This window comes from Dasypus novemcinctus, chromosome 10 (assembly GCF_030445035.2).
Source record: "Dasypus novemcinctus isolate mDasNov1 chromosome 10, mDasNov1.1.hap2, whole genome shotgun sequence".
Lineage (NCBI taxonomy): Eukaryota > Metazoa > Chordata > Mammalia > Cingulata > Dasypodidae > Dasypus > Dasypus novemcinctus.
In genome coordinates, this window is record NC_080682.1 from 101,950,271 (window position 1) to 101,977,792 (window position 27,522).

General features: G+C 41.2%; 1 protein-coding gene across 4 annotated transcripts in view; it reads left to right on the forward strand.

The window, feature by feature from the left end:
• The window catches only part of NUP98 (nucleoporin 98 and 96 precursor), a 139,118-nt gene that overhangs the window by 610 nt on the left and 110,986 nt on the right, over positions 1–27,522 (forward strand). For all 4 annotated transcript variants that reach the window (XM_058305836.2, XM_058305835.2, XM_058305838.2 and 1 more), the window contains exon 2: positions 24,494–24,597. In XM_058305836.2, the coding sequence (XP_058161819.1) occupies positions 24,522–24,597 (76 nt within the window). In that variant the 5' untranslated portion in view covers positions 24,494–24,521. The remainder of the gene's footprint in view (positions 1–24,493; positions 24,598–27,522) is intronic.

Here is a 27,522-nt window from a genome sequence, read left to right on the forward strand (position 1 = left end):
TTCTCCACAAGGGAAATGGCAGCCCTAGGGGTGGGTCGGGAGTTTGTTACGTTTTAAAATATTTGAGAATTGGAGTCGTTTCAGTGGAGTAAGAGAATATATTTTCTTTTCTCCCACGTGTTCCGTGTAAAGTCAGATGAACAAGATTGGGTTTCTGGATTATTTAGAAATCATTTGGGCTAGTCCATCACACGCAAGTTTTGTAGATGGAGAAACCGAGGCCAGATCTCCTCACTCAGTCTAGATTTTCAGTTATACTACCCTCCTTGGTTTCCAGTCGCGGATTATTGAGGATTCCCTTTTCGGAGAGGACAGTAGGTAGTATACGGAGTACTCAGTAGTGCCTCGGATTTAGTTGCTACTAGCTCTGTTGATGGTAAAACAGAAACTTCATTCTTGGTATACCCTAACCTAGACCACGAGAACTAAATTTAAAAGTTGGTAAAAGAATGCCAGTGATGTGTATTGGAATTGAGTCGATAAAATAGCATGTTTGTAGTTTCCCGATCTAAGCCTGAAGTTTTGACTTTGTGTCGCGGCTGTCAACTATTAGTCCTGTTAGTGACGCACAAACAACGGTATTGGACTAGAAAGCAGGAAATATAGACAAGACTTAGAAAGCTAGGTAACAGTCACTTGTAATTCTTGTACCTTGGACCTCATGACTCTCTTTGGCACAGGATTCCAAGCATTGAAGTAGGATAAGGTAAGGAAATAAAAAAATCACATTTGGAAGAAGAAACTAACTGCAAGGAAGAAATAAAAAGGCAGTGATCATTCCTTGTGGCAGTCTTATAAATTCAGAAATGCTTGTTAACCGCGTGACTGATGGTATGGTTACTTGGTGAAAGAAGTTAGGATACTTAAAAAAACAAAGCCAGAAATTGGACGTCCAGCACGGAGGTACTGCGACTTTGATAAAATCATTATTTTTTCCTGCCTCTTCATCTTAGATTTTATGACATTGTGTTAGTTTTGCCACTTTGGTCCGTTTGCATCAGATTGTCGCTTTGCTCTTGTTTAGATGACAAAGCAAAAACTGAAAAATTAAGAGCAGAAGAGAACTGTAGTCTTAAAAACTGAGATGTGAACAGTGTATGTTTTCTGAGTTTCTAAGTTCAAGCATCACCCTTTTCTGCGAAGCCTTCCCTGGCATTCTTTACCCCTTAAGCTTCCTTAATGCTTTTTTTTTTTTTTTTTTTTTTTTAAACATTTATTTATTTATTTAATTCCCCCCCCTCCCCTGGTTGTCTGTTCTTGGTGTCTATTTGCTGCATCTTGTTTCTTTGTCCGCTTCTGTTGTCATCAGCGGCACGGGAAGTGTGGGCGGCACCATTCCTGGGCAGGCTGCTCTTTCTTTTCACGCTGGGCGGCTTTCCTCACAGGCGCACTCCTTGCGCGTGGGGCTCCCCCACGCGGGGGACGCCCTTGCGTGGCACGGCACTCCTTGCGCGCATCAGCGCTGCACATGGGCCAGCTCCACACGAGTCAAGGAGGCCCGGGGTTTGAACCGCGGACCTCCCATGTGGTAGACGGACGCCCTAACCACTGGGCCAAAGTCCGTTTCCCCCTTAATGCTTATTTGATACTTCTATTTATAGCTCATGTCATTTTGTATTTTAGCTGTTCCTATTTTTATTAGACTGTAGTGAAATATTTTTGTTTTATTTTTATATTGAGATTGATTAGCACAGAGTAGACCCTCAATAAGTGTTTTTGCTTTAATGAATAAACAAACATGGAGGAATTCAACCTAAAAACATTCATAAAAGAGTTTGGATTTTTGGGTGCTTCTGAAATGTGAGGCCCAGAAAAAAGGATCTATACAATTTATATACTACATGGTCCTTTGGTACCCAACTTTATTCATGTCCACTAGTTCCTAAATAGCTAAGAGTAAGTAGAATTTTTAAGGAGCCAAACTCCTTGACAGCTTAAGACTTGGCTATTTTGTTTTATATTTACATTTTGTTTATTATTTATATGGTGGTAGTTAACCTAGGAAGTAAGAAATAATAGTTCTGATGTTTAATTTCCAATAAAGAGCACATCTGTAATTATGCAATTTGTTGAAAGGTTAGGGGACTAAGAAATTTAGAGATTTATCATTAGAGATTAGAGGCAAGATATGTGAGTACCATTTCTTCAGAATTTGCCACTTTTTTTGTGTTTGGATATATGCGGCACAGTATGTCTCTCAATATGCTTCTAGGCACTATTGACATTTGGGGCCAGATGATTCTTCATTGTGGGAGGTCTGCTTTGTACATTGTAGGATGTTTAGCAGCATTCCTGACCTCTACCCACTAGTTGCCAGTAACATTCTCCTACCACCCTGCAAGTTGTACCAACCAAGAATGTCTCCAGACATTGTCGGATGTCCACTGGGAGGCGAAATTATCCCTATTTTAAGACTACTGCTCTAGAGAAAATTTCCCAGTATCTCAGTAAAACCATGCCTTTATCTTGCCTGGTGTTTGCTTGTATAGTCAGTTAATAAATTGTATTTTGTTAAAATTATCCTTGAAAAACCCTTAAATTACCCAGATCCGATACTTGGGAAGCTGAAAACCTAAGAGGCCAAGCAATATCTGTCTGTTTTTCTCCAGAAGAGGGCAAACGAGCTTGTAATTGACCAATGTAATTAAATGTGATCCTCTTTGATTTAATAAATACTGAGAATTTGCCTTATTAAAAAGTGTATACTTATTTCAGTGGAATGGGAAATCATGATAACTTTTTTTTTTTTTTTGGTAGCGGAATAGAAGTAATTTCCTACAACATAGCTCTAATCAGATAAGGTTGAAACTAAGAGTGGGTTTAAAATAGTGGGTAGGGTAGTAGGGTAGATTGGAAGATGTGAAGGTGGAGGCAAGCAGATAAATTAGGAGACCATAGCGATATTCTAGGTCAGCACTTCTCAAACTCTTGGGGCTCTGCACTTCTTCATACTTCAAAAAATTATTGAATTTGCTTATGTAGGTTATGTTTATGGATAATTACTGTTATAAGTTAAAATTGAGAAATTTTTAAAGATTTATTGATTGTAGAAATAAACTCATTAACATAACATTTTTGTTAAAAGTGAAAATTAGTGAACAGGGTGGCACTGTTTTACATTTTTTTGCAGATCTCTTTAATGTCTGACTTAATAGAAGTCAGCTGGTTTTACAGTGCTTTTGCATTCAGACTTTTGATGTGTTGTTGGTGGCTGAAATATATGAAGAAGATCCATCCTCCTACAGAACAGATATTATTTGGAAAAGGGAGGACTATTTTAATAGCCTTTTCATATGATTGTAAATAGTCCTCTTTGAATATACCCAAACTAGACAAGTGGTAGTTTCTTAAAGGTTAATTGCAATATGGAATCTGAAACCATATTGTTGAACTTCTTGTACTTTGTTACAGTCAAATTCATTGGTCTTTCTTGCACTCTCACTAGATATTTACTCATGCACAATTTTATAACAACATGTATTGGTCATATGAAAATTGTTTCACTGAGTTAGGCAAATCTTCCAAAATGTTGAAAAATTTCATTGTACAGTTGTTAACTATCTCTTCAGGTAAGTCTTAAGAAATGGGAAGTTGACAAGCACCTTGTGGCAAGTACTTATTTTCTGAAATTATAATTTTTGCTTCAAGTGTTAATAATTATGGTTTGTCATTCTTTGAAATAAATATGGTGTTCAATTTTTAATCAGCAAGTTCAGCTCTACTCAGAGTAATTACACAAGTGCTTTTCTTTGACACAACCTTTGTATTTCAGCATGCAGGAGTGCTTTTTTGATCCCAATTTCATCCCAATGAAGAATCACACAGGATAAATGCGTACTTAAATGTTGAGATTAAAGAAAATTAGCAATTTTCACTACTTCATTAAGGACATTCTTAAGTGAAAGTGGATTTTTTTTTTTTAAAACGTGTGACAGTGAAGAGCTCAGTGATTATTAGTAGAGTTTGGGGCTGTTGCCTGATGGTTCCAGCAGTTTTACACACCATTGCTTTTGCACCTCAGTGCAAAAGTCAATACAGGGATCTGGGAGATGGATCATACTTTGAGAACACTGGTCTAGGAAAATGAAAAATTTTCCCCCCACATTTTTCATACAGTTCTAAGCTTCCTCAAAGGGCTGAGTTGGTGGGGCTCTACTGTACCCATCTATTTTCTTCAGCCAGAGCAGCTTCTGCTCATGTCTGTTGTATGTATTAGGTTCTATAGCTAAAAATATTTGGAAACCACTTGGTAAAAGAAAAGAATTGACCACCTGTACAGCTATTTGTGGATGCATTCACTCATCATTTCAAACTTTCGTTCATTTGTTTTTCCATGTGCTCCTTTGACATAAAAGTTTACTGGTATCTGTACATTTAACCCTTCTTAAGCTTCGTAAAGAATAGGCAAATGAGTTTGTAAATTTAAAAAATGGGTAGTTGGGAATGAGGGTAGAGGTGTGAGGTGAGTGGAAGAGAATGAGTGATCGGAGTGACCTCAGTTATATTGTATGGGGTGGGGTTGTGGGTAGGGTTTTTTTTGTTGCTTAAAGTCATGCTTTATGGTTTAGTGGATGACACATATGTATTGAGTGATAAATTGTGTTACAAATGGAGTTCTAGCTAGGCAATAATCAGCCTTGCTAGAGGGAAGGGAAATTACTACACTTTTCTAATTAAAAATATTATAAATATCTGTTGAGTAGGCTAAAGAAAAGGCTTGCTTTTGAGGAGCTCTGGTTTGAGCATCTTTGTCCTTTTAACAGTCCTTTGGTGTAGGTGTATAATCCCCGTTGTTCAGATACAGAAAGTAAGGTTTAAGAAGTTGAAAATTACACTTTTAAGTGGCAGTGGTTTTTCTACCTTTTTTTTTTTTTTTTTTTTTTTTTTTTTTTGAGGTGCCAGGGCTAGGGAATGAATCTGGGACCTACTTTGTGGGAAGCTGGCACTTGGCCACTGAGCTACATTGGCTCCCCTGGGTTGGTTTTTTCATTCGCTTGTTGTTGGTTTTTTTGTTCTTAGGAGGCACCGGGAACCAAAACTGGGACCTCCTGTGTGGGAAGTGGGAGCTCACCTGCTTGAGCCACATCCACTCCCCCTTTTTTTCTGTTTTTTGTTTTTTTGTTTTTCTTCCTTAACTTCTCATTTTGAAATAATTGAGATATCCAGAAAGTTACAAAGATAATAAGTGGAAGAGCATTTAAACACTGATTTTCCTCACGCCAAAGGTAGTATACTCTTTTCACTACTCTGAGTATTATTTTCATCCCTTTTTTAAAACATTCATAATGTCATTTTACATTCAATACTGTGACAAAGGAACTGGATTAGGTACAATGGATTATTTAAAATTAATTTACACCCAGTGGGAGGAATTAAAATCAGGATGCTTATTACCAGAGCAGGTGGTAAACATACTAGCTCATACATTCAAGTGGCAGGTATAACAACAATATATTGCATAACTAAAACAGCTGTAAGACATTAGTTTATGTAATAAGGATTGGAAAGGGGGAAGGGAATTGAACTGTTTTTGTAATAAGAGTCTGGATGGTCTAATTTGGGACCATTTTCTGAAGCAGGTGAAGTTTGAGCAGCAATTTTTTGAAGGAAAAGGGAACATAATCTTTAGAGAGGCAAGTGAATATTCAAAGGATCTTCGGAGGGAAACTAAAACAATTATAGGGAAGAAAATAATATTGCTGGTGTGTGATAATAGATAACTAGGCTAATCTTTTCTTCCTGGAACTCCATCCATCCCACCTTTCTCATCCAAGGCAGAATTTGACGGTCATTTTTCTATTCAGTTTAACTGTGAATTATAATCCCTGCCTTTCCTACCATTTTTGTGACTATAAAATGAGAGAATACATGAAAAAGTGTTTTTTAAACTGGAAGGTACTAATACTAGTCTTTTCGTTTAACGCTTGTTTATTTTTAGTAACCCCTATTATCCTTTATTTATGTATTCTCATTTAATCATTACAACAGCCCAATGAGGTGAAGAGTAATCCCCTGTTACCAATAAAGAAACAGAGAGTGTAAGGCACTTGCCTGAGGACATCCATCTAGTGAGTGGTAGAACTGGAATTTAAGCCTTAGTCCCTTAAGCCCTGCAAATTTGGGAATTCAATTTACATTTTATTACAGCCACCGCACATAATTCAGAGATTTCAAGTCTGCGGTTTCAGGACTCTTAGAAACTTTCATGTCCCCTCTGCAGTGCCCAATTTGGGAATTTGAAGTCCTGAGCTCCTCCTTTTCTTTAACAACTGTATCCTATAGGAACTATATCCAACTGTTGCTGTATTTGGAAGCAACCAGTCAACAACATTATATTTTTTAACTCAACAAAACTCTGTTAAGATATCAAATACACTGTCACCCAGAGGCTTGCCTCTTATAAGCATTTGAGTAGTAGTATCCCATGTTGATTTTTAATAAAAAATTTATTGAAATATATCACTCATACATTAACATACATAAACAGTAAGTGTATAATAGTTGTGAACTTACAAAACAAACATATATAACATCAAACATATATAACATCTTACCCTACCACCAATAAGTTGCATTGTTTTTATTTTATTTTTTTAAGATTTGTTTTTTATTTATTTCCCACCTTCCCCCCCCAGTTGTCTGCTCTCTGTGTCCATTCGCTGTGTGTTCTCCTGTGACCACTTCCTATTCTTATCAGTGGTACCGGGAATCTGTGTTTCTTTTTGTTGTGTCATCTTGTTGTGTCAGCTCTCTGTGTGTGTGGCGCCATTCCTGGGCAGGCTGCACGTTTTTCGCGCTAGGCGGCTCCCCTACGGGGCGCAAGCTCCTTGCACGTGGGGCTCCTCTACGTGGGGGACCCCCCTGCATAGCTGGGCACTCCTTGCGCACATCAGCACTGCACATGGGCCAGCTCCACACGGGTCAAGGAGGCCCGGGGTTTGAACTGCCGACCTCCCATGTGGTAGGCAGACGCCCTATCCATTGGGCCAAATCCAGTTCCCTGCATTGTTTTTAAACATTTTTAACTAATAATTACATAGCATTGTCAAAATATTACTACTAAACAAATTATTTTTCCCCTAACCAATCCTGTTAGTATCTTTATATTATTTATATATGAACATACATAAACGATTAAGTGTATAGTGAAAGTTGTGAACTTGGAAAGCAGACATGCATAACATCATACAGGGGTCCCATACAACAACCCTCCAGCAACACCTTGCATTGTCCTGAGACATTTGTTACAAATTATGAAATATTGTCAAAATCTTACTACTAGTCATAGTCCTTATCTTACATTTGGTGTGTTTTTCCCCCAACCCACCCTATTATTATTTTTGAAATATATTTTTTTATGACAGAGGTTATAAACTTATAAAACAGTCATGCACATGTGCAGAATTCCCAAACAACACCCCTCTATCAACACACCACAATGTGGTGTGTCATTTGCTACAGATAAAATAATATCATCTGACTGTTAACCTTGTCCATTTTGTACATTTGGCTCACATTTTCCATACTGCCTCAGTATCAACACAGTATATCTTTGGCATAGATACAAGAATATTATATTGTTACTACTAACCACAGTCCATAGGTTACTCCAGCTGTGTTTTTCCCATGCTTCTCCACATTCCCAACACCCTGCAGTAGTGACATACATTTATTCCTGCTAACAAAGGACACTCTTGCATCTGTATCATTAATCACAGTTCTCACCCACCTCTTGGTTTACTGTGCTATCCAATTCCTAGATTATGCTCAAGCATTCTGTCAATTGGCATTTACATAACTAGACTACCATTATCAGCCATATCCCCATTTATAAACTAGCTGTCACTCACTATGTGTTACCATCTATGTGTTACCACTCTACATTTCTGTCCCTTTACAGTAAAGCTAATTAAAACTTCTACATGCATTAAACGTCAGTAGTCCCCTCAGTCCTTCTCTTAACTCCTTTAAGAATCCACCATCTATGACCAGGTCTTGAATCTATTTTCCTACAATTTCTTCTAGAAGTTTTATGGTTCTTGCTTTTATTTTTAGTTTTTTTATCCATTTTGAGTTAATTTTTGGATAAGGTTTGAGATAGGGGTCCTCTTTCCTTCTTTCAGCTATGGATGTCCAATTCTTTCAGCACCTTTTGTTGAATGAATTGTTCTGCCCGAGCTGTGTGACTTTGACAGACTAATCAAAAATCACTTGACCATACCTGTAAGGTCTGTTTCTGAACCGTAAATTTGGCTCCATTGTTCTATTGTGTCTGTCTTTAGGCTAGTACCATGCTGTTTTTACCACTATATAGGTAGGTATTACTATTTAAAGTCTGGAGATGAGATTTCCCTTTCCTTTTTATGATGTTTCTGGCTATTCAGGACTCCTTACCCTTCCAGATAAATTTGATGATCGTGTTTTCTATTTTTTTTTTTTTTTAATGCTGGTGGAATTTTTATCGGGATTTCTTTGAATCTGTATATTAGTTTGAGTAGAATTGACATCTTGATGATATTTAATCTTCCAATTCATGAGCATGGAATGTTCTTCCAGTTATTTAGGGCTTTTTTAATTTGTTTTAACATGGAGTTGCAGTTTTCTGAATACAAGTGATTTACATCGTTGGTTAAGTTTATTCCTATTTGAGTTTTTATCTGTCATACTTTATTTTCACCACTCTTTTGAACTTTTAGTTACTTTTATTCGTATATTCTTCATTTCTAGATTCTTGCAGGTCTCTCTCTCTGTCTTTTCTTTTCAGGCTCTAGCACATCCTTTAATATTTCCTGAAAATCTGGTGTCTTGCTTAGAAATTCTCTGTTTCTGTTTATCTATGGATATTCTAATCTCACCCTCATTTTTGAAAGACAGTCTTGCTGAATATAAGATTCTTGGCTGGAAGTTTTTCTCTTATAGTATCTTAAACGTATCAGACCACTGTCTTCTTGACTCCATGGTTTCTGGTGAGAAATCAGCACTTAATCTTATTGGATATCCCTTATATGTTATGCATTGCTTTTCTCTTGCTGCTCTCAGAATTCTGTCTGTCTTTGGCCTTTCGCATTCTGATGAGTATGTGTCTTGGAGTTGGTCTGTTCGGATTTTTTCCAATGGGAGTATGTTTTGCTTCTTGGACACGGATATCTATGTCCTTCAATAGGGTTGGGAAATTTTCTACCATTATTTCTTCAAATATTCCTTCTGCCCCTTTTCCCTTCTCTTCTTCTGGGACACCCATGACACATATGTTTGCAGACCTTTTGCTGTCATTTAGTTCCCTGAGACCTTGTTCAATTTTTTCCATTCTTTTCTTCATCTGTTCTGTATGTTCACTTTCAGAGGCCATTTCTTCAAGCTCACCAATCCTTTCTTCTGCCTCCTCAAATCTGCTATTATATGATTCCAGTGTTTTCTAATTTCATTGATTGCATCTTTCATTCCCATAAGATCTGCTATTTTTCTATGTATGCTTTCAAATTTTTCTTTGTGCTTATCCATTGTCTTCTTAATATCCTTAATCTGTTTACCCATCTCATTGAATTTATTTAGGAGATTTGTTTGAACATCTATAATTAGTTGTCTCAACTCCTTTATGTCATCTGGAGGCTTATCTTGTTCCTTTAACTGGGGCATATCTTCCCGTTTCTTGGTGTGGATTGTAATTTTTGGTTGGTGTCTTCGCATCTGGCTTACTAGAGTTTTTATTCTGGGTGCAGATTTTCTCTTTAGTTTAGGGCTTCCTATCCTTTCTTCCTTGCTGATTGCGCAGTAGGAGCCAAGCATGTAGTTGGTGCTGTAAGCTGTAGAGGCTCAAGCTGCCCTCATTGTGTCAGGGACCAATGAAGCTTCTTCCAACTTCTTCCTTTGCCAGGGGTAGGGACAGCATCATAGCTATGTGGAATAATCCAAGTGCAGGCCTAAACTGTAGTTGCCCAGAAGATTGATGAAGCTTCACATTCCTTTCTCCCCTGCCTGGGGCAGGAATGGAGCTGCAGGTGTGGGCAGCAATCTGGGCAGTGCAGGTCCAAGATGACCGCAGTTACCCCAGTAGACTTCTGATTTTCAGTCTATTCCAGCCAAAGTTACCTGCAGTTATCTGTATAGGCTGGTGCAGGGCTCCTCAGGCTCCTCCCTGCCAGAGGCGGGGCTGAAGCCAAGGCTAGGCCTGCAGGCTGATCTGCGTGAAAGAAACTGGTTCCTGTGGACACTGAGACTTTCAGTCAGCCCAGCTTCCCCTCAGGCTGGGGGTGGAGTCAGAATGGTGGCTACTGGCCTCTTTCTGACTTGGGCTGGTTCACACCCCAGCTGTTCCTGGGGTTATATCTTACAATCTACCAATCAGTAGCTGAAATCGGCAGCCAACCGTCTCCTCCCCCGCTGTTTCTGGGAAATGGAGCTTCCAATTCCAGCCACAGAATAGCTCCTGGGGTGGCCCGAGCTGCCAGAGTAGGATAGTCACTGGCCTCTGTGGCTTGCCCAGTAATTTCCCAGAGAGACTGGTGGAGGTCCCTGCAGCGTCCTTCCTGCTGGAGGTGGCACTGGGGCCTAGTCTAGAGCTGCAATGTGATCTGGATGGAAGGAAGCCAGTCCCCACCAGCACTGGGATTTTCAGTCCGCCCCACTTCCCCTTGTGCAGGTGCTGAGTGAAGATGGAGGCTCCCGGCCTCTTTCTGACCTGGACAGGCTCAAACTTTAGCTGTTCTCAGGATTCTACTGTAGCCCACTGAATTTACGTCTCAGTAGCTGAAGTTGGTGCCCAGCTGTCTCTTCCTCCCCCGTTTTGGGGAAGTGGAGCTTTCCATTCCAGCCACAGAACAGTTCCCGATGCTGCTTGTGCCTCCAGTGGAGGATGGGCACCCGCTTCCAGGGCATGGAGCTCTCTACTTAGGAGTCTTTTCTGCAGATAGGCAGCCTCCTCCTTCCAGTCCTTCAAGGATGTTGCAGGATGCTCTTCTGGTCTCCTGGAGCCCCTAAACAGGTGCTTCAGCTAGCTCCAGAGAGCTCTGAGTGTTTGCTGACTGCCCTGTAGCAGGAGCTGACTCTAGGAGCTCCTTACTCACTGCTGTCTTGCTGGTTCTCCCCCCATGTTGATATTTTGCATCTCTGTTGCTATTTCATGCCATGGACATCTTTGATCATTGGAAATAGAGGCATCAGTGCCTTTGAATCAGATCAGATTAGTGAAGCAATTCCCACAACCCAAGAAGCAGCTCAGAAATCTTGTCCTTAAGATTCTGTTTCTCAGGAGGCGGAGGTGGCTCAGGTGATTGGGCTTCCGTCTACCATATGGGAGGCCCCTGCTTCGATTCCTGGAGCATCCTAGTTAAGGCAAGTTGACCCACACCACCGCAGAGAGCTGAGAGCAGACAGCGAACACAAACAATGGGCAGGGGGATTTTAAAAATGAAGTAAAATAAATGTCTTTAAAAAAAAAAAAGATTTTGTTTCTCAAGAACTGTACATTGGACCAAATCTCTATTAGTTAGGGTTCTCCAGGGAAACAGAAGAGAAAAGATATAGATTTGTGTGTTTGTATATATATAGGAATTGGCTCACATGACTGTGGGGGTGGATAAGTCCAAATTTTGTAGGGCAGGCCACAAGCTGGTAACTCCAGTGAAGGTTTTCAGTGAACTCCCCGGGAGTAGTTGACTGACTGGCTGAAGCAGAGATGGAAATTCTTCCTTCTGACTGCCGAAATCATGAGTTCTCCCTTTAAGACCTTCAACTGATTAGATGAGACTTCTCTCATTGCTGAAAGCAGTCTCTTTAGTTGATTGTAGATGTAATCATCCATAGATGTAATTCACTGGGATTTATATCCTTGAAATACCCTTAGAGTAACAATCAGGCCAATCCGTGGATTGGAAAAAAAAATTACTTCCTAATTGTGCAACTTTCTAGAGTTAAAGAACAGCATACTGGAAATGTCGTGAGAAGCTTGCTTAGTCATTCAGATAGCACTTAAAGTTTACAGTTGCTTGTTTGTCACCATGTTTCAGAATCTGGCCCTTCACTTTCCTGTACAGAAAACTAAATTTTGTTATTGTACCTAGAGTTCGCAGAGCTCATAAAAATGGGATATATAAACCAGGACATCAGTTTATTGAGCTTCAGTTGGGACAGTGGAGGAGATTATGCTTTATTCTTTTTTTTTTTTTTAAGATTTGTTATTTATTTCTCCCCCTTGCAGCTTGCTTGCTATCTGCTCTCTGTGTCCATTTGCTGTGTGTTCTTTGTGTCTGCTTGTCTCCCTTTGTTGCGTCATCTTGCTGCGTCAACTCTGCAGGCTGGGGCCAGCTTGCCTTCACAAGGAGTCCCTGGGACGCGAACCTAGGGCCTCCCCTATGGTAGCTGGGAGCCTAATCGATTGAGCCATAGCTGCTTTCCACTTTATTCTTTCTTATATCTAAGGATCAGAATTATTGATTAAAAGATTGTTCAAGTATAGAGAGCAGAGTAATATTAAGAGTATTGTCTCTTTCTTTATGAGTCTGTTTCATTTTACTTTTTCTGAATATTTCTTAAAAAAAATTGCAATAGGTGTATGTACGTCAGCCCATAATGGAAGCAGTAAATCTTTGTGGGAAATCTCCTCTAGACCATAGGGATGCCTGATAAATTGTCCTTAATCCATGAGAGATTACTTCTCTGATGACTAGAACTTCCATGTTTGCTAGTGAAGAGTTTCTCTTTCCCCTGATAGTGCCAGATCGGTATCACCAAATTTTGGTTGTGTAGGTTCCCCATTTATAGTGATTACAAAGTAGTTTCCCTTTACTTAGTGGTGTTCTTTCTTTGACTCTAGGAGTGTAGTTTCTGGAGTTGATAATAGCTTTGTGATCTTGGGTTACTTCTTGTGTCTCATTTTCACCATTTGTATAAAATGGTGATAAAAATACCTACCTCCATTGGATTCTTGGGAAAGTTATATTGGATTCTTTGTAAAAAGCACTTAGAAGAGGGAAGTGGATGTGGCTCAAGCAATTGTGCTCCCGCCCACCACATGGGAGGTCCTGGGTTTGGTGTCTGTTGCATCCTGGAGAAGACAAGCAACACACTGAGCTGGTGTGATGGACTGGCATGGCAAGATGGATGCAACAAGAAGATACAAGAGGAAACACAATGAGAGCTACAGCAAAGGGAGCTGAGATGTCTCAAGCAGTTGAGTGCCTCTCTTCCACATTGGAAGTCCCAGGTTTTGTTCACGGTGCCTCCTACAGAGAAGGTGAACAGACACAGAAGCAGACAGTGAGCACAAACAATGAGCGAGGGGAGAGAGATAAATAAAATAAATCTTAAAAAATTTTTATTTATTTTTTTGAAGATTTATTTTTTATTTATTTCTCTTCCCTCCCCGCCCCCCATCCAGTTGTCTGCTTTCTGTGTCCATTTGCAGTGTGACCTGTGTCCATTTGTGTTCTTGTCAGAGGCACCCGGAATCTGTCTCTCATTTTGTTGTGTCATCTTGCTGCTCAGTTCTCCGTGTGTGTGGCACCATTCCTGGGTAGGCTGCACTTTTTTCGTGCTGGGGGCTCTCCATACGGGGCACACTCCTTGCACATGGGGCTCCCCTAAGTGGGGGACACCCCTGTGTGGCATGGCACTCCTTGTGCGCATCAGCACTATGCATGGGCCAGCTTGTCACACAGGTCAGGAGGCCCTGGGTTTGAACCTTGGACCTCCCATGTGGAAGGCGGATGCCCTATCCATTGGGCCAAATCCACTTCCCTAAAAAAATTTTGAAAAGCACTTAGAACAGTTTCTGGGACACAGAATTAGCATAATTTTATTTTTAAATTAGAATTTATTTATAAAATAACTTGATTCAGTTAATGTTTAAAAAAACACCAGTACAATTATCATTACTTTAGAAAATTAGTTCATCTATGTTTCAGACCCTCTTGTTAGGTTCTAGGATAATAAAATGAATGATATTGTTCCCTACATTGGAGAGGCTTGTTGTGTTTGGGGTGGAGGGAGTGAAGGTTAGCGAATGTCTGAATTTCCTGGAAAGCTGACTCTGGATTGGAGATTGTTTTGCAGGAGATTTTAGTGATCACCATGGAGAAAGAGAAAGGATCAGGATTGGACTAAAGGAGAAATTGGCATTTGATGTCTTAATGAAGGCCTCAGCCAATCCCATGGACAGTGTGAAGCTGAGATCACCCTTCAGAGTCATCTGAGTTGGGCCAAAGGGGCCCAAGATTGATCATGGATGTGAGATGTCTGGGAAAGGAGGTGGGACCTTGGATAAGGTGACTCATTTCAGTTGAGGCAGTTCTGAAAAGAGCTGACTGCTGAGAGCATCTGGGGCAACAAGTCCTTCAGGTTTTAGAGGGAGCTCTATGTAGTTGGTGTATTAGTCAGCCAAAGGGGTGCTAATGCAAAATACCAGAAATTGGTTGGTTTTTATAAAGGGTATTTATTTGGGATAGGAGCTTACAGATACCAGGCCATAAAGCATAAGTTACTTCCCTCACCAAAGTCTATTTGGCAAGATGGCTGCCGATGTCTGAGAGGTTTCAGGCTTCCTGGGTTCCTATGTTCCTGGGGCTTGCTTTTCTCTGGGTTCAAGGTTCCTTCCTTCCTGGGGCTGGCTTCTCTTTCATCTGTGAGCTTACTTCCTAGGGCTCCAGCTTGAGTCTTTAGCATCATACTCCAACATCAGAAACCCTCGAATCAAAAGCTCCAACTCTGTCCTTTGCCATGCCTTTTATCTGTGAGTCTTCACCCACCAAGAGGTGGGGACTCGGTGGGGACTCCAAGCCTTAATCATAACTCAGTCATGCCCAGGTACAGATCAGATTACACATATAATCCACTATTTCTTTTTGGAATTCATCAATTGTATCAAACTACTACAGTTGGTGTATCAGTGTCTGCTATGGGGAGTCAGGGACAGGTAGATAAGTGCAAACAAATAATGTGCTTGAAAGTTCAGAGGAATGACTAATTGTTATAGGTAGTTAGGGAAGGCTCATAGACGTTAATGACATTTGAACTAGGCTTTAAAGGATGAATTAGGAGATGGTTTGTTAGGGGCCAAATATTGAGAGCGGACCACTTTTTGTAGAGTTAGTGACATTTACATAGCAGGCTCGGGAAAAGAAATGGTTTCTTTGAAGAGCTTAGGGTTAAATATATTGGCATTCTTTAATTTCTAGCAGTTGATATTAAAACCATGAGGCCATTTCTGAAATTTCAGTTTGTTTCCAGGTAATATGTATATATTTTTAGGAGGTACCTGGGGATTGAACCCAGGTCTTCATATGTGAGAAGCAGGCATTCAACCGCTTGAGCTACATCTGCTACCCCGGTTTTTAAGAAAATACTTAGAATCCAAGTATGATCAGGTTTGGAGACTGAGCCAAGGTCATCCTTGTCAGAACCAAGAAAAGAGGCTGAACTTTAAGTAAGCAGCCTTTTTCTAGAAGTTTTAAATTAGATTTGCTCCCTGCATTGTCCCTTGTTCTTGCGTCTGGAACAGATAAATTTCCTAATACTACACATGTTCCTGCTTATTATCTAAGATCTCAGCAGGATTGAGGGTATCCACATCCTCAATATAGACTAAACTGTAGTTTCATCACTTAGTAGTTCTCTGACCTTGGGAAACTTGCTAAATATCTGATCCTCTGTTCTCTGTAAAATTCAGATGGTGATATTATTATTATTATTTTTTTTTTAAGATTTATTTATTTATTTAATTTCCCCCCCTCCCCTGGTTGTCTGTTCTTGGTGTCTATTTGCTGCGTCTTGTTTCTTTGTCCGCTTCTGTTGTCGTCAGCGGCTCAGCGGCACGGGAAGTGTGGGCGGCGCCATTCCTGGGCAGGCTGCTCTTTCTTTTCACGCTGGGCGGCTCTCCTTACGGGGCGCACTCCTTGCGCGTGGGGCTCCCCCACGCGAGGGACACCCCTGCGTGGCAGGGCACTCCTTGCGCGCATCAGCGCTGCACATGGCCAGCTCCACACGGGTCAAGGAGGCCCGGGGTTTGAACCGCGGACCTCCCATATGGTAGACGGACGCCCTAACCACTGGGCCAAAGTCCGTTTCCCCAGATGGTGATATTAATACTGGCTTTAGTAATAGAGCTTTGTAAAGTTTGAAGTGTTGCCCATAATATTTTTATTACTACTTAAAATCCCTTTGTGAGTACATGAATGATGCTCAAGTTCTGTGTTAGAATAAAATTATTAAAAGTCAAAATTTCGTTATTACCCACTATGTGTTTTGCCTGTAGAACCGAGTGCCACTGAAACCCAAATTAGGGAAGCGGATGTGGCTCAACTGATAGAGCTTCCTTGTACCATATAGAGGGCTTTGGGTTAAATCCCTAGGCCTCCTGACCCGTGTAGTAAGCTGGCTCACTGCAGTGCTGATTCACGCCAAGGAGTGCCGTGCCAGGCAGGGATGCCCCCGCCTAAGGATGCCCCACACACAGAGAGCTGATGCAGCAAGATGACGCAACGAAAAAGAGACACAGTGTCCCAGTGCTGCCAGATAATGCAAGTGGACACAGAAGAACACACAGCAAGTGGATACAGAGAGCAGAAAATGGTGGGGAAGGGGAGAGAAATAAATAAAATAAATCTTAAAAAAAAAAAAAAGAAACCCAGATTAAGACTTTAGTCTTCTATGAGGACCATTTATTTTCACAGAGAAAAACTGTATTACTCAGCTTTTGAACCTTTACAGTTCTTTTGTACAGAAGATGTCAGAATTACATGATGGTGTTCAGGGGAGAAAAAGGAAATACATGGCAAATTTGGAATGATAATTGGATTGCAACTTAAAGTTTTACCTTAACTGTGGCATTATGGGAGAGAAGGCAATCAACATGAGTTGGTAGATCTAAACACTAGCACAGCTGTCAGTTCTGAATGGACTATCAAAAGCCAACATAGATAGAACCATAGAGATTGACCCAAAGACTTTTGTTAAGTGCTTCAAAGATTATTTCCCCAGGAAAGAATAGTCACTAGTTGATAGGGTAAAGGCATATCTATCATTATATATCATTTTGTGGTACCAGATAAATTGAGAAGTCAGAACACTTAAAACAGATCTCATTACTGAAAGATGAATGATGATTACATAAAATATAGCCTTTAGTTCTAAGGTACTGAATTAGAGTCATTGGGGGAACTTTTTCACAATACATATATCTAGACCCTTCCCCTGATCAAGATGGTGGAGTCAGACTCTTCAGGGCTCCAGAAAACAGTTAAAGGACCACAGTGACATGGTAAGCACTGAATTAAGAAAAAAGTCTTCTTAAAACACAAGGGGGGAAGCAGATTTGGCTCAAGTGATTGGGTGCCCACCTACCATATAGGGAAGTCCTGGGTTTAGTTCCTGGGGCCTCCTGGTTAGGGTGAAGCAGGCCCATAACATGGAGAACTGGCCTGCACCGCGAACTGATGGAACAAAAAGGGACACTGAGGAAAAAGAATGAGAGATAACAACAAAACCAACAAGCAATTGGGTGCCTCTCTCCTCTGTTGGAGGTCTGACGATTGCCTCCCAGTGCCTCCTAAAGAGAATACAAGAAGTGAAGACAAGCAGACACAGAAGAACGTGCAGTGAATGGACACAGAGAGCAGGTAGTGAGTGCAGGCAGCCGGGGGGGGCGGGGATAAATTTTTTTTAAATCTTAAAAAGGAGGGTGAACGAATATGTCTCAAGCAGTTGGGTGCCCACCTCCCCCGTGGGAGATCCTGGGTTTGGTTCCCCGTGTCTCCTAAAGAAGACAAACAGTGAGCAAAAACAAGCATGACAATGAGCAGACAACAAGCAGACAAGGAGCAAAAACAGACAGGCAAGGAGCAGATGTGGCTCAAGCAGTTGAGTGCCTGCCTCCCATGTGGGAAATCCCAGGTTCAGTTCCTGGTGCCTTCTAAAGAAAAAGCAGACAACAAGCAAAAAACAGTGAGCAGACAACCAGTACAAACAACAAGCAAAAAAACAACAAGCAGAAGCAGCAAGCAAACAAGGTGGAACCATCACAGGGGAGGTGTGAAGCAGCAGGATCTCATGGCTCCCTGACTGGCTCTGTCCCCACCCCTCACCCTCTTGGCACTGAGCCCACCTTTCTTCACAGTGCAGGTCCCTGGTCATGTTTCTTGAAGGAGCAGAAGTATACATACTGGCAACATGTATGTCTGGCTCAGTCCGTGTGGTGGCCCACGGGACTCTCCCAGAATTTACCCTGCACGTAAAAGCTCACAGAACTGTTCCACAGAATACTAAAGGACTCTCTGGGTTCGGAGTTCGTTTGTGGCAACATGGCCAAATGCACCAAGATCAGACTTGTTGGTAAATAGGGAACCCATTATGGTACCTCCCTCAGGAAAATGGTGACGAAAATTGATATCAGCCAGTATGCCAGTTATACTTGCTTCCGTGGTAAAACCAAAATGAAGAGATGAGCTCTGTGGACCTGGCATTATGGTGCTTGCAGGAGAACAGTAGCAGGTGGTCCTTGGACCTACAGCGCCACCTCTGTAGTCACAGTAAAAGTCCGCCATCGGGAGACTGAAGGAATTGAAAGACCATTAGAAATTCTACAATTTGAAATATCTCTAACCTCTAATAAGTGGGTTAATTTATGTTCTAAAAAAAAAAAAAACTTTATGGGAGAGCAGTCAGTGGTCAAAGTGTACTGTCATGGACAAGGGAATGCTGGCAGAAACTACTTCCTAGGAGAGAGGAGACATTCAGAACCCTGTAAAAGGGGGAATTCATAGGGTCACGTGCACAAGTCCAGGACAAGAATCGTGGGCAGAAAGGATGAGGGAGACCCATACAATTTGGTTTAGTGCTATTTCATACAACCCATTGTATGGATAAGCTCTGAAGGAGAGTACTTACTTGTATAGGTCAATCTGCAAAGACTTTGAAATGTGGTTTTAGTAACTGTTGTTAGCTCCTGGCTTCCAAAGAAAGCTGTGTCATAACACTAGCTAGATACAAACTTAAGAAACGGACACAGGAAGCGGATGGCGCTCCAGCAGTTGTGTGCCTGCTTACCACATGGGAGGTCCTAGGTTTGGTTCCTCGTGCCTCCTAAAGAAGATGAGCAGGAGAGCGAACTGATGCAACAAGATGATGCAACAAGGATATACAACAATGAAACACAATGAGAGACACAACAAGCAGGGAACGGAGGTGGCTCAAGCAATTATGTGCCTTCCTTTCTTTCACATGGGTGATCCCAGGTACAGTTCCCAGTATCTCCTAAAAAGGATGAGAAAGCAACAAACAGACACAGTGAGCAAACAGCAAGTGCAAACAAGGGGAGGGGGGAACTAAATAAATCCTTAAAAAAGAAAAAGAAACAGATGCTGCAGATTGTAAATTTCATCCATGATGTATTAAAATATCAAAATGTCGTAGTTTCAGCACAAGGTTACAAAAAACATACAACGAAACAGGAAGCAATAGTTTAGGCAAAGAAGACTAAGGCATTAGAAATGATCAATGACAAGAATCAGACCTGAGGCATACCAAGACTTTTTTAGGTACCAAGGCCAGGGATTGAACCTGGGATCTCATATGTGGGAAGTCAGCACTCAACCACTGAGCCACATCACTCTTCCAAGTTGGTTTTTTCATTTGCTTGCTTGTTGTTTGTTTTTGTTTTTTTTTAAGAGGCCCTGAGAACCAAACCCGGGACCTCATAATGTGTAAAGTGGATGCTCAACTGCTTGAGCCACTTCTGTTCCCCCAAAGACTTAAAAAATGGTCATAAGTATGTTCAAACTGAAGGACAACATGGACAAAGAACTAATGGAAGTCAGGAAAATGATAGAAAACACAAACAGAATATCAACAGAGAGATGGAAATTATAAAAAGAAACCAAACAAAGCTGAAGCCTATAGTAATAGAAATAAAAATTCCCTGAAGAGTTTCAACAGCAAATTGGAACTGGAAGAAAAATTAATCAGTGACCTTGAGGATGAGATAATTGAAATAATTTAGTCTGAGGAGCAGAAAGATGAAAGAATGAAGAAAAACTAACAATCTGAGGAACATGTGGACATCATCAAGCATACCAATATATGCATTGTGAGTCTCAAAAGGAGAAGAGGATAAGGGGCAGAAAAAGAAATAGGGCTGAAAATGTCCAAAATTTAATGAAAGACATGGATATACACGCCCATGATGCTCCATGGGCTAGACACATACCATGACATAGACGTACACTGTGGCATATTATAATCAGATTGCTAAATGCCAAAGATAAAGAGTAGAATTCTGAGAGCTGCAGGAGAGAAGCAACCTGTCACATACAAGGGAATCGTGATAAGATTAAGTGCCAGTTTCTCATTAGAAACCATAGAGGCAAGAAAGCAGTGGAATGATATATTTAAAGTACTGAAAGCAAAAGATTGCCACCCAAGAATTCTATATCGGACAAAAAGACAAATGACCAGGTTAAAAATGGGCAAAAGACTTGAATAGACATTTTTCTAAAGAGGAAATGCAAATGGCAAAAAAAAAACACTTGAAAACATGCTCAGCATCACTGGCTATTAGGGAAATGTAAATTAAAACTACAATGAGATATTTCACACCTACTAGAATGGCCACTATTAACAAAACAGAGAACTATTAAGTGTTGGAGAGGATGTGGAGAGGTAGGAACACTTATTCACTCACTGTTGGTGGGAACGTAGACTGGTACAACCACTGTGGAAGTCTTCCTTGGTAGTTCCTAAGGAAGTCAGATATGGATCTGCCATGTGACATGGCAATACCGCTAGTAGATATATACCCAGAAGAACTGAGAACAATGACATGGACATCTGCACACCGATGTTCATGGTGGTATTATTCACAATTGCCAAAATATGGAAACAACAAAGGTGTGCCCATCAACTGATGAACAGATAAACTGTGGTATATACACACAATGGAATATGATGCAGCTGTAAGAAAAAATGAAGTTGTAAAGCATATGACAATGTAGGTGAATTTGGATGACATTATGTTGAGTGAAGCAAGCCAGGCACAAAAGGACAAATATTGTATGTCTTTGCTATTAACTAAATATAATGAGTAAACTCATGGAGTTAATAGCTAGAATGTAAGTCGCCAGAGAAAAGAATGGTTAAGGCATGGAAAATTGAGGTTTAATCTCTGCAGAATTGGTAAAAACAAGTTGCTTGTAAATGTTTGGAAATGGATAGAAATGGTGAAAGCACATGACAGGACTGTAATTAGTAGCATTAATGTATGGGTATGATAGTGGTTTGTTTTTGTTAGTTTGGTTTTTTTTTTTTTTAAGATTTTAAAAATATTTATTTCTTCCCCCTCCCTCCATTGTCTGCTCTCTTTGTCCATTTGCTCTGTGTTCTTCTGTGCCTGCTTGTATTCTCATTTTGCGGCTCCAGGAACTGATCCTGGGAACTTCCAGAGTGGGAGAGAGGCGATCATTCTCTTGGGCCACCTCAGCTCCCTGGTATACTTTCTTATTGTCTTTCCTCTGTGTCTCTTTTTTGTTGCGTCATCTTGCTGCATCAGCTTTCTGCGTTGACTAGCACTCCTCTGCGGGGTGGCACCCCTGCACTGGATGGCACCCCTGTATGGGCCACCACTCTGCATGGGCTGCTTGCTTTCACCAGGAGGCCCTGAGTACCAAACCCTGGACCTCCTGTATGGTAGATGGGAGCCCAATTGCTTGAGCCACATCCGTTTCCATGTTTTTGATTGAACACTTTAGATAAATTATATGGTCTATTAACCAAAAAATAGTAGGGTGGGTTAGGACAAAAATACAACAAAATTAAGATATAGATTATAGTTAGTAGTAATACTTTGACTATGCTCTTTATTTTTATTTATTTTTTTAAAGATTAATTTTTTAAAATTTATTTCTTTCCCTTACCACCCAACCCCCAGTTGTCTGCTCTCTGTGTCCACTTGCTGTGTGTTCTTCTGTGACCGCTTCTATTCTTAACAGTGGCACCGGGAATCTGTGTTTCTTTTTGTTGCGTCATCTTGCTGTGTCAGCTCTCCATGCATGCGGCGCCATTCTTGGGCGGACTGCACTTTCTTTTTGCACTGGGCACCTCTCCTTATGGGGCACACTCCTTGTGTGTGGTGCTCCTCTACAGGAGGAACACCCCTGCGTGGCAGGGCACTCCGTGCGCGCATCAGCACTGCGCATGGGCCAGTTTCACACGGGTCAAGGAGGCCCGGGGTTTGAACTGTGGACCTCCCATGTGGTAGGCAGAAGCCCTACCCATTGGGTCAAGTCCGCTTCCCTGACCATGCTCTTTAATAATGTATTATGTTTCACAGAAATGCAAGGTATTTGTGGTGAGGTGATAGATGGGAGCCCTGTATTATGGTATGCATGTTTGTTTTGTTAAGTTCACAACTTTTACCACATACTTATTGTTTGTATGAATTATATACTTAAATTTTTTTTTTGTAAATTATATTATTTATTTTTAAGAGATACTTAAATAAAATGCTACATAAAAAAATATAAGCGGGAAGTGGATGTGGCTCAATCAGTTGGGCTCCTGTCTACCATATGGGAGGCCCTGGATTCATGTCCCAGGGCCTCCTTGTGAAGGCAAGCTAGCCCACACCCACAGAGAGCTGGCACAGCAAAATGACGCAACAAAAGGGAGACAAGCAGACACAGAAGAACGTGCAGCAAATGGACACAGAGAACAGACAGCAAGCAAGCAGCAGGGGTGGGGGGATAGATGGATGGATGGATGGATGGATCTTTAAAAAAAAAATAAGGGATTCCCATATGACCTGCTCCCCCCATCTCCCACTTTTCCCCACATTAACAACTTCTTTCATTAGTGTGGTGCATTCACTGCAATTGATGAACACATTTTGGATCATTGCCACACAGCATGGATTATAGTTTACATTGTAGTTTATACTCTCTCCCACTCTGTTCTGTAGGTTATGGCAGGATATGTAATGTCCTGTATCTGTCTTTGCAGTGTCATTCAGGACATAGCCTAATATTCTGTGTAGTATTGTAGATTGGCTCCTGGGCTTGTGTGTTTTTAAAAAGCTTGCCAGATAATTCTAATGTGACTCAGTACGTAAGAGTCAGTGGTTTCATTGGACTTTGTTTGATCAAAGGGATTATTCAGTTGCTTTATGTTGGGATAGAGAACTAAGTGTTGGGCTTTTTTTTTCCCTTTAGGAAAGTTAGGGAGAGAACATTGGTTTCTGTAAAAGCATTAGGTATTTGGGATATCCTGGTATTTTCCAGTGTTTCACAAAATGTTTGGGTGTTATGAAGTTGTAATGGAACAGTTGAGCATTGTGGGGAGTATCTTAAAATGTTACACTTAAGGGAGTGAATATGGCTCAAGCATATGGGAGGTCCCGGTTCAGTTCCTGATGCCTCCTAAATAAAACAAGCAGATAACGAGCAAACAATGAACAAAATGATAAGGGAGCCAACAGGGGAGCCGATGTGGCTCAGTGGCTGGTGTTGGCCTCCTGCATTCAAGATCCTGGGTTCAGTCCCTGGTCCTGGCATCTCAAAAAAAAAGTTATACTTAATTCTATTCTATAAATGAAGCATAATTTTTCTAGAAGAAAAGAATACTCCATTATGTGTACAATTTAAAAATCAGCAATCCAAATAAGCATGATTGGCCATTTTCTCAGTTTTATCATTAAAAGTAGTTTGCTCCTTATTATATTTTGCCTGCTAGTGGTAGGAGGCCCCTAACTTTTAAGGGTGCTAGGGCCAGGGATTGAACCTAGGATCTTGTATGTGGGAAGCCTGTGTTCAACCACTCTGTCACATTTGCTCCCCTATGTTGGGTTTTATATTTATTTGCTTGTTTTTGTTTTGTTTTGTTTTTAGGAGGCATTGGGAACAGAACCCAGGACCTCCCATGTGGGAAGCAGGTGTTCAGCTGCTGGAGCCACATCCCTTCTCCAGGCCCTTAACTTTTGTTTTGTTAACTATATACTGTTAACTTGTTTTCATTCAAATGGAGGGGGAGAAAACAATTTCTGTTTTGTTCTTAAAATTGTTGTTGGGACACTTGGTTTCAGTTCACGAAGTGACCAGGTATATAATATAGTTTGGATATTGGCAGGAAGTACAATATAGGAGGTTTTTATCAAAGGTTTACCCCAGTGTTCTCAGAAGAAGTAGAAGAGCTATAAGTAGCAGACCGTAGAGAACAGTCTTAAATAGTATCAAAAATAATGTTGAAGCACCAGAATCAAACTTTTCAAAATCTGGTACAGTAGAACTAAAATCTTTATTAAAAGGAGGCAAAAATAAAATGATTGAAAAGCATTGTGGTTGTGGTATCTGAAAAAGTCTGTTTTATCATACAGAATTTTAGGATATTGAATGAGAGTGAACATTATGCTGCAGTTTTGAACAGGCCTAAAATCGTAAATGATATGTTTTCTGAAACAGAACTACATTGTTCTCTGGTTTTTAAAAGGAGTGATTTTTTTTTTTCTTCTTTTTTCCAGCTTTCTGAAGCAAGAACTCATTTTGAAGATGTTTAATAAATCATTTGGTACACCCTTTGGGGGTGGCACAGGTGGCTTTGGCACAACTTCAACATTTGGGCAGAGTAAGTTTTGAAAAGAACAAAAGCTTGGATTATAAACCCAAATAATAAAATGGATTGCCTATTTAAAAAAAAAATAACTAAAGGGCGAAAGAAAATTTATTGTTTTTCTTTTTAAAGAACAAGTCCATTCATAGTGGATTTTATTTCTGTTTTTGTGTGTGTGAATTTTATGTTTTGATGTTTATAGCAGAATCTCTGAAAAATGCCAGGATAATATCTTTTAAAAATTCTATTTGTGTGGTAACATAAATGTATACCATTTTCATCATTTTTAAGTGTATAATTCAGTTGTATTAATTACATTCTTAGTGTTGTGCTATCAGGATAATATCTTGTTAACATTTTCTAAGAAAAGAGAAATAAGTTCTGAGGCGTTTTTTGTTTGTTTTGTTTTTTTATAAAGGGTATTTATTTGGGGTAGGAACTAACGGATACCAAGTCATAAAACATAAGTTACTTCCCTTACCAAAATCTATTTTCACATGTTGGAGCAACATGGCTGCCGATGTCTGCCAGGGTTCAAGCTTCCTGGGTTCCTCTATTCTAGGGTCTTGCTTCTCTCTGGGTTCAGGGTTCCTTGCTTCCCAGGGCTCCAGCTTCGGCACCAAACTCCAATATAACCCTTTTTTTTTTTTTTTTAAGATTTTTATTTTGGAAAGCAGACGTGGCCCAATGGATAGGGCGTCTGCCTACCACATGGGAGGTTCGCAGTTCAAACCCCGGGCCTCCTTGACCCATATGGACCTGGTCCGTGTGCAGTGCTGATGCGTGCAAGGAGTGCCCTGCCACGTAGGGGTGCCCCCCGCGAGGGGAGCCCCACGTGCAAGGAGTGCACCCTGTAAGGAGAGCCACCCAGCGCAAAAGAAAGTACAGCCTGCCCAGGAATGGCACTACACACATGGAGAGCTGACACAAGATGATGCAACAAAAAGAAACTCAGATTCCTGGTGCCGCTGATAGAAGTGGTCACAGAGGAACGATAGCAAATGGACACAGAGAGCAGACAACTGGGGGGGGGGGATAAATAAATAAATAAATTCTTTAAAAAATAATAAAGATTTTTATTTTTATTTCTCTTCCCTTCTCCCCCTCCCCCATTGTCTGCTCTCTCATATCCATTCGCTGTGTGTTCTGTGTCCACTTGCATTCTCAGTGGCACCTGGAGTCTGTATCTCTTTTTCTTGCATCATCTTGCTACATCAGCTCTGTATGTATGGCACCACTCTTAGGTGGGCTATGTTTTTTTCACGTGGGGCGGCTCTCCTTGCGGGGTGCACTCCTTGTGCATGGGGCTGCCCTACATGGGGGGCACCCCTGCATGGCATGGCATTCCTTGCGCACATGCAGCACTGCACATGGGCCAACTCACCACATGGGCTAGGAGGCCCTGGGTTTGAACCCTGGACCTCCTATATGGTGGGTGGACACTATCAGTTGAACCTCATTCACTTCCCATGTTCTGAGTTTTCATGGTTTTCTGACCACTGAATTACTTATATTCTTTGGTTCTTTCTGCAGAAAGTTGTGATATTTCACTTATTTTCGAACAAGTTATTTTTTTTCATGTTGAAATCTAAAATGCATTTGTTGAACAACTGCTGTAGGATTTGCCCTGTGAACAAGATGTAACATTGAGAAATAGAAATGTTAAAGTCCTAATCCCCAGCAGCCCTCCTGATATCCACCTTCCCTCCCACCTAATATTTACCATTGTACATGACATTGACTCCCTGTAGCAACCACTATTCATTCACTTTCAAACTTTTTGTTAAGGGAAATCATTATTTTTTTAAGATTTATTTCTCACCACCCTCTCATGGTTTGTATTTGCTCTGTCTGTCTTGTTTTCTGCTCGTTGTCTTTTTTTAGGCAGCACTGGGATCTGAACCAAGGACTTCCCATGTGGGAAGGAGGTGTCCAATCACTTGAGCCGCCTCCACTCTCTGCTTTGTTTTGTCTCTCACTACATTTTCCTCGTGTCTCTTGTTGCATCAGCTTGCCACTCATGCTCATTGCATCACCTCTCTGTCTAGCTTGTATTCTTTAGGAGGCATTGGGAACCCAACCCAGGAGCTCCCATGTGGTAGGTGGGAGCTCAATCACTTGAGCCACATTTGTTTCCTGTTAAGGGAAATTTTAAGCTTACACAAAAGTAGAAAGAGAGGTATAATGAACACTCATGTACCTATATCCCAGACTCAGCAATCAGCAGTTTCTGAATCTTGTTTGTTTATCCCTCTCTTTTTAGGGAGAGGGGAACATTTGGCCAGAGCATTTTAATGCAAACCCAGAAACTTTGTCTTTAAAAAACATGACCAGGAAGTGGACATGGCTCCACTGATAGAGCATCTGTCTACCATATGGAGGGTCCAGGGTTTGATCACCAGGGCCTCCTGACCTGCGTGGTAAGATGGCCCATGCACAGTGCTGTGGCGCTCAAGGAGTGCCTTGCCACTCGGGCACCCCTGCACAGGGGTGCCCCCCACACAAGGAGTGCATCCCACAAGAATCATGCCATGTGAAAAAAATGCAGCCTGGGAAGTTTATTTGGCTTAACGGATAGAGCATCCACCTACCACGTGGGAGGTCCAGGGTTCAAACCCAGGGCCTCCTGACCTGTGTGGAGCTGGCCCATGCTCAGTACTAATGCGCGCAAGGAGTGCTGTGCCATGCAGGGGTGTCCCCTGCTTAGGGGAGCCCCATGTGCAAGGAGTGCGCCCCATAAGGAGAGCCGCCCAGCGGCAAAAACGTGCAGCCTGCCCGGGAATGGCACCGCACTCATGGAGAGCTGATGCAGCAAGATAACACAACAAAAAGAGAATGATATCCGGGGCTGCTGACAAGAATACAAGCGGACACAGAAAAACACACAGTGAATGAACACAGACAGCAGACAGCTGGGGGAAGGGGTGTGGGCAGGGAAGG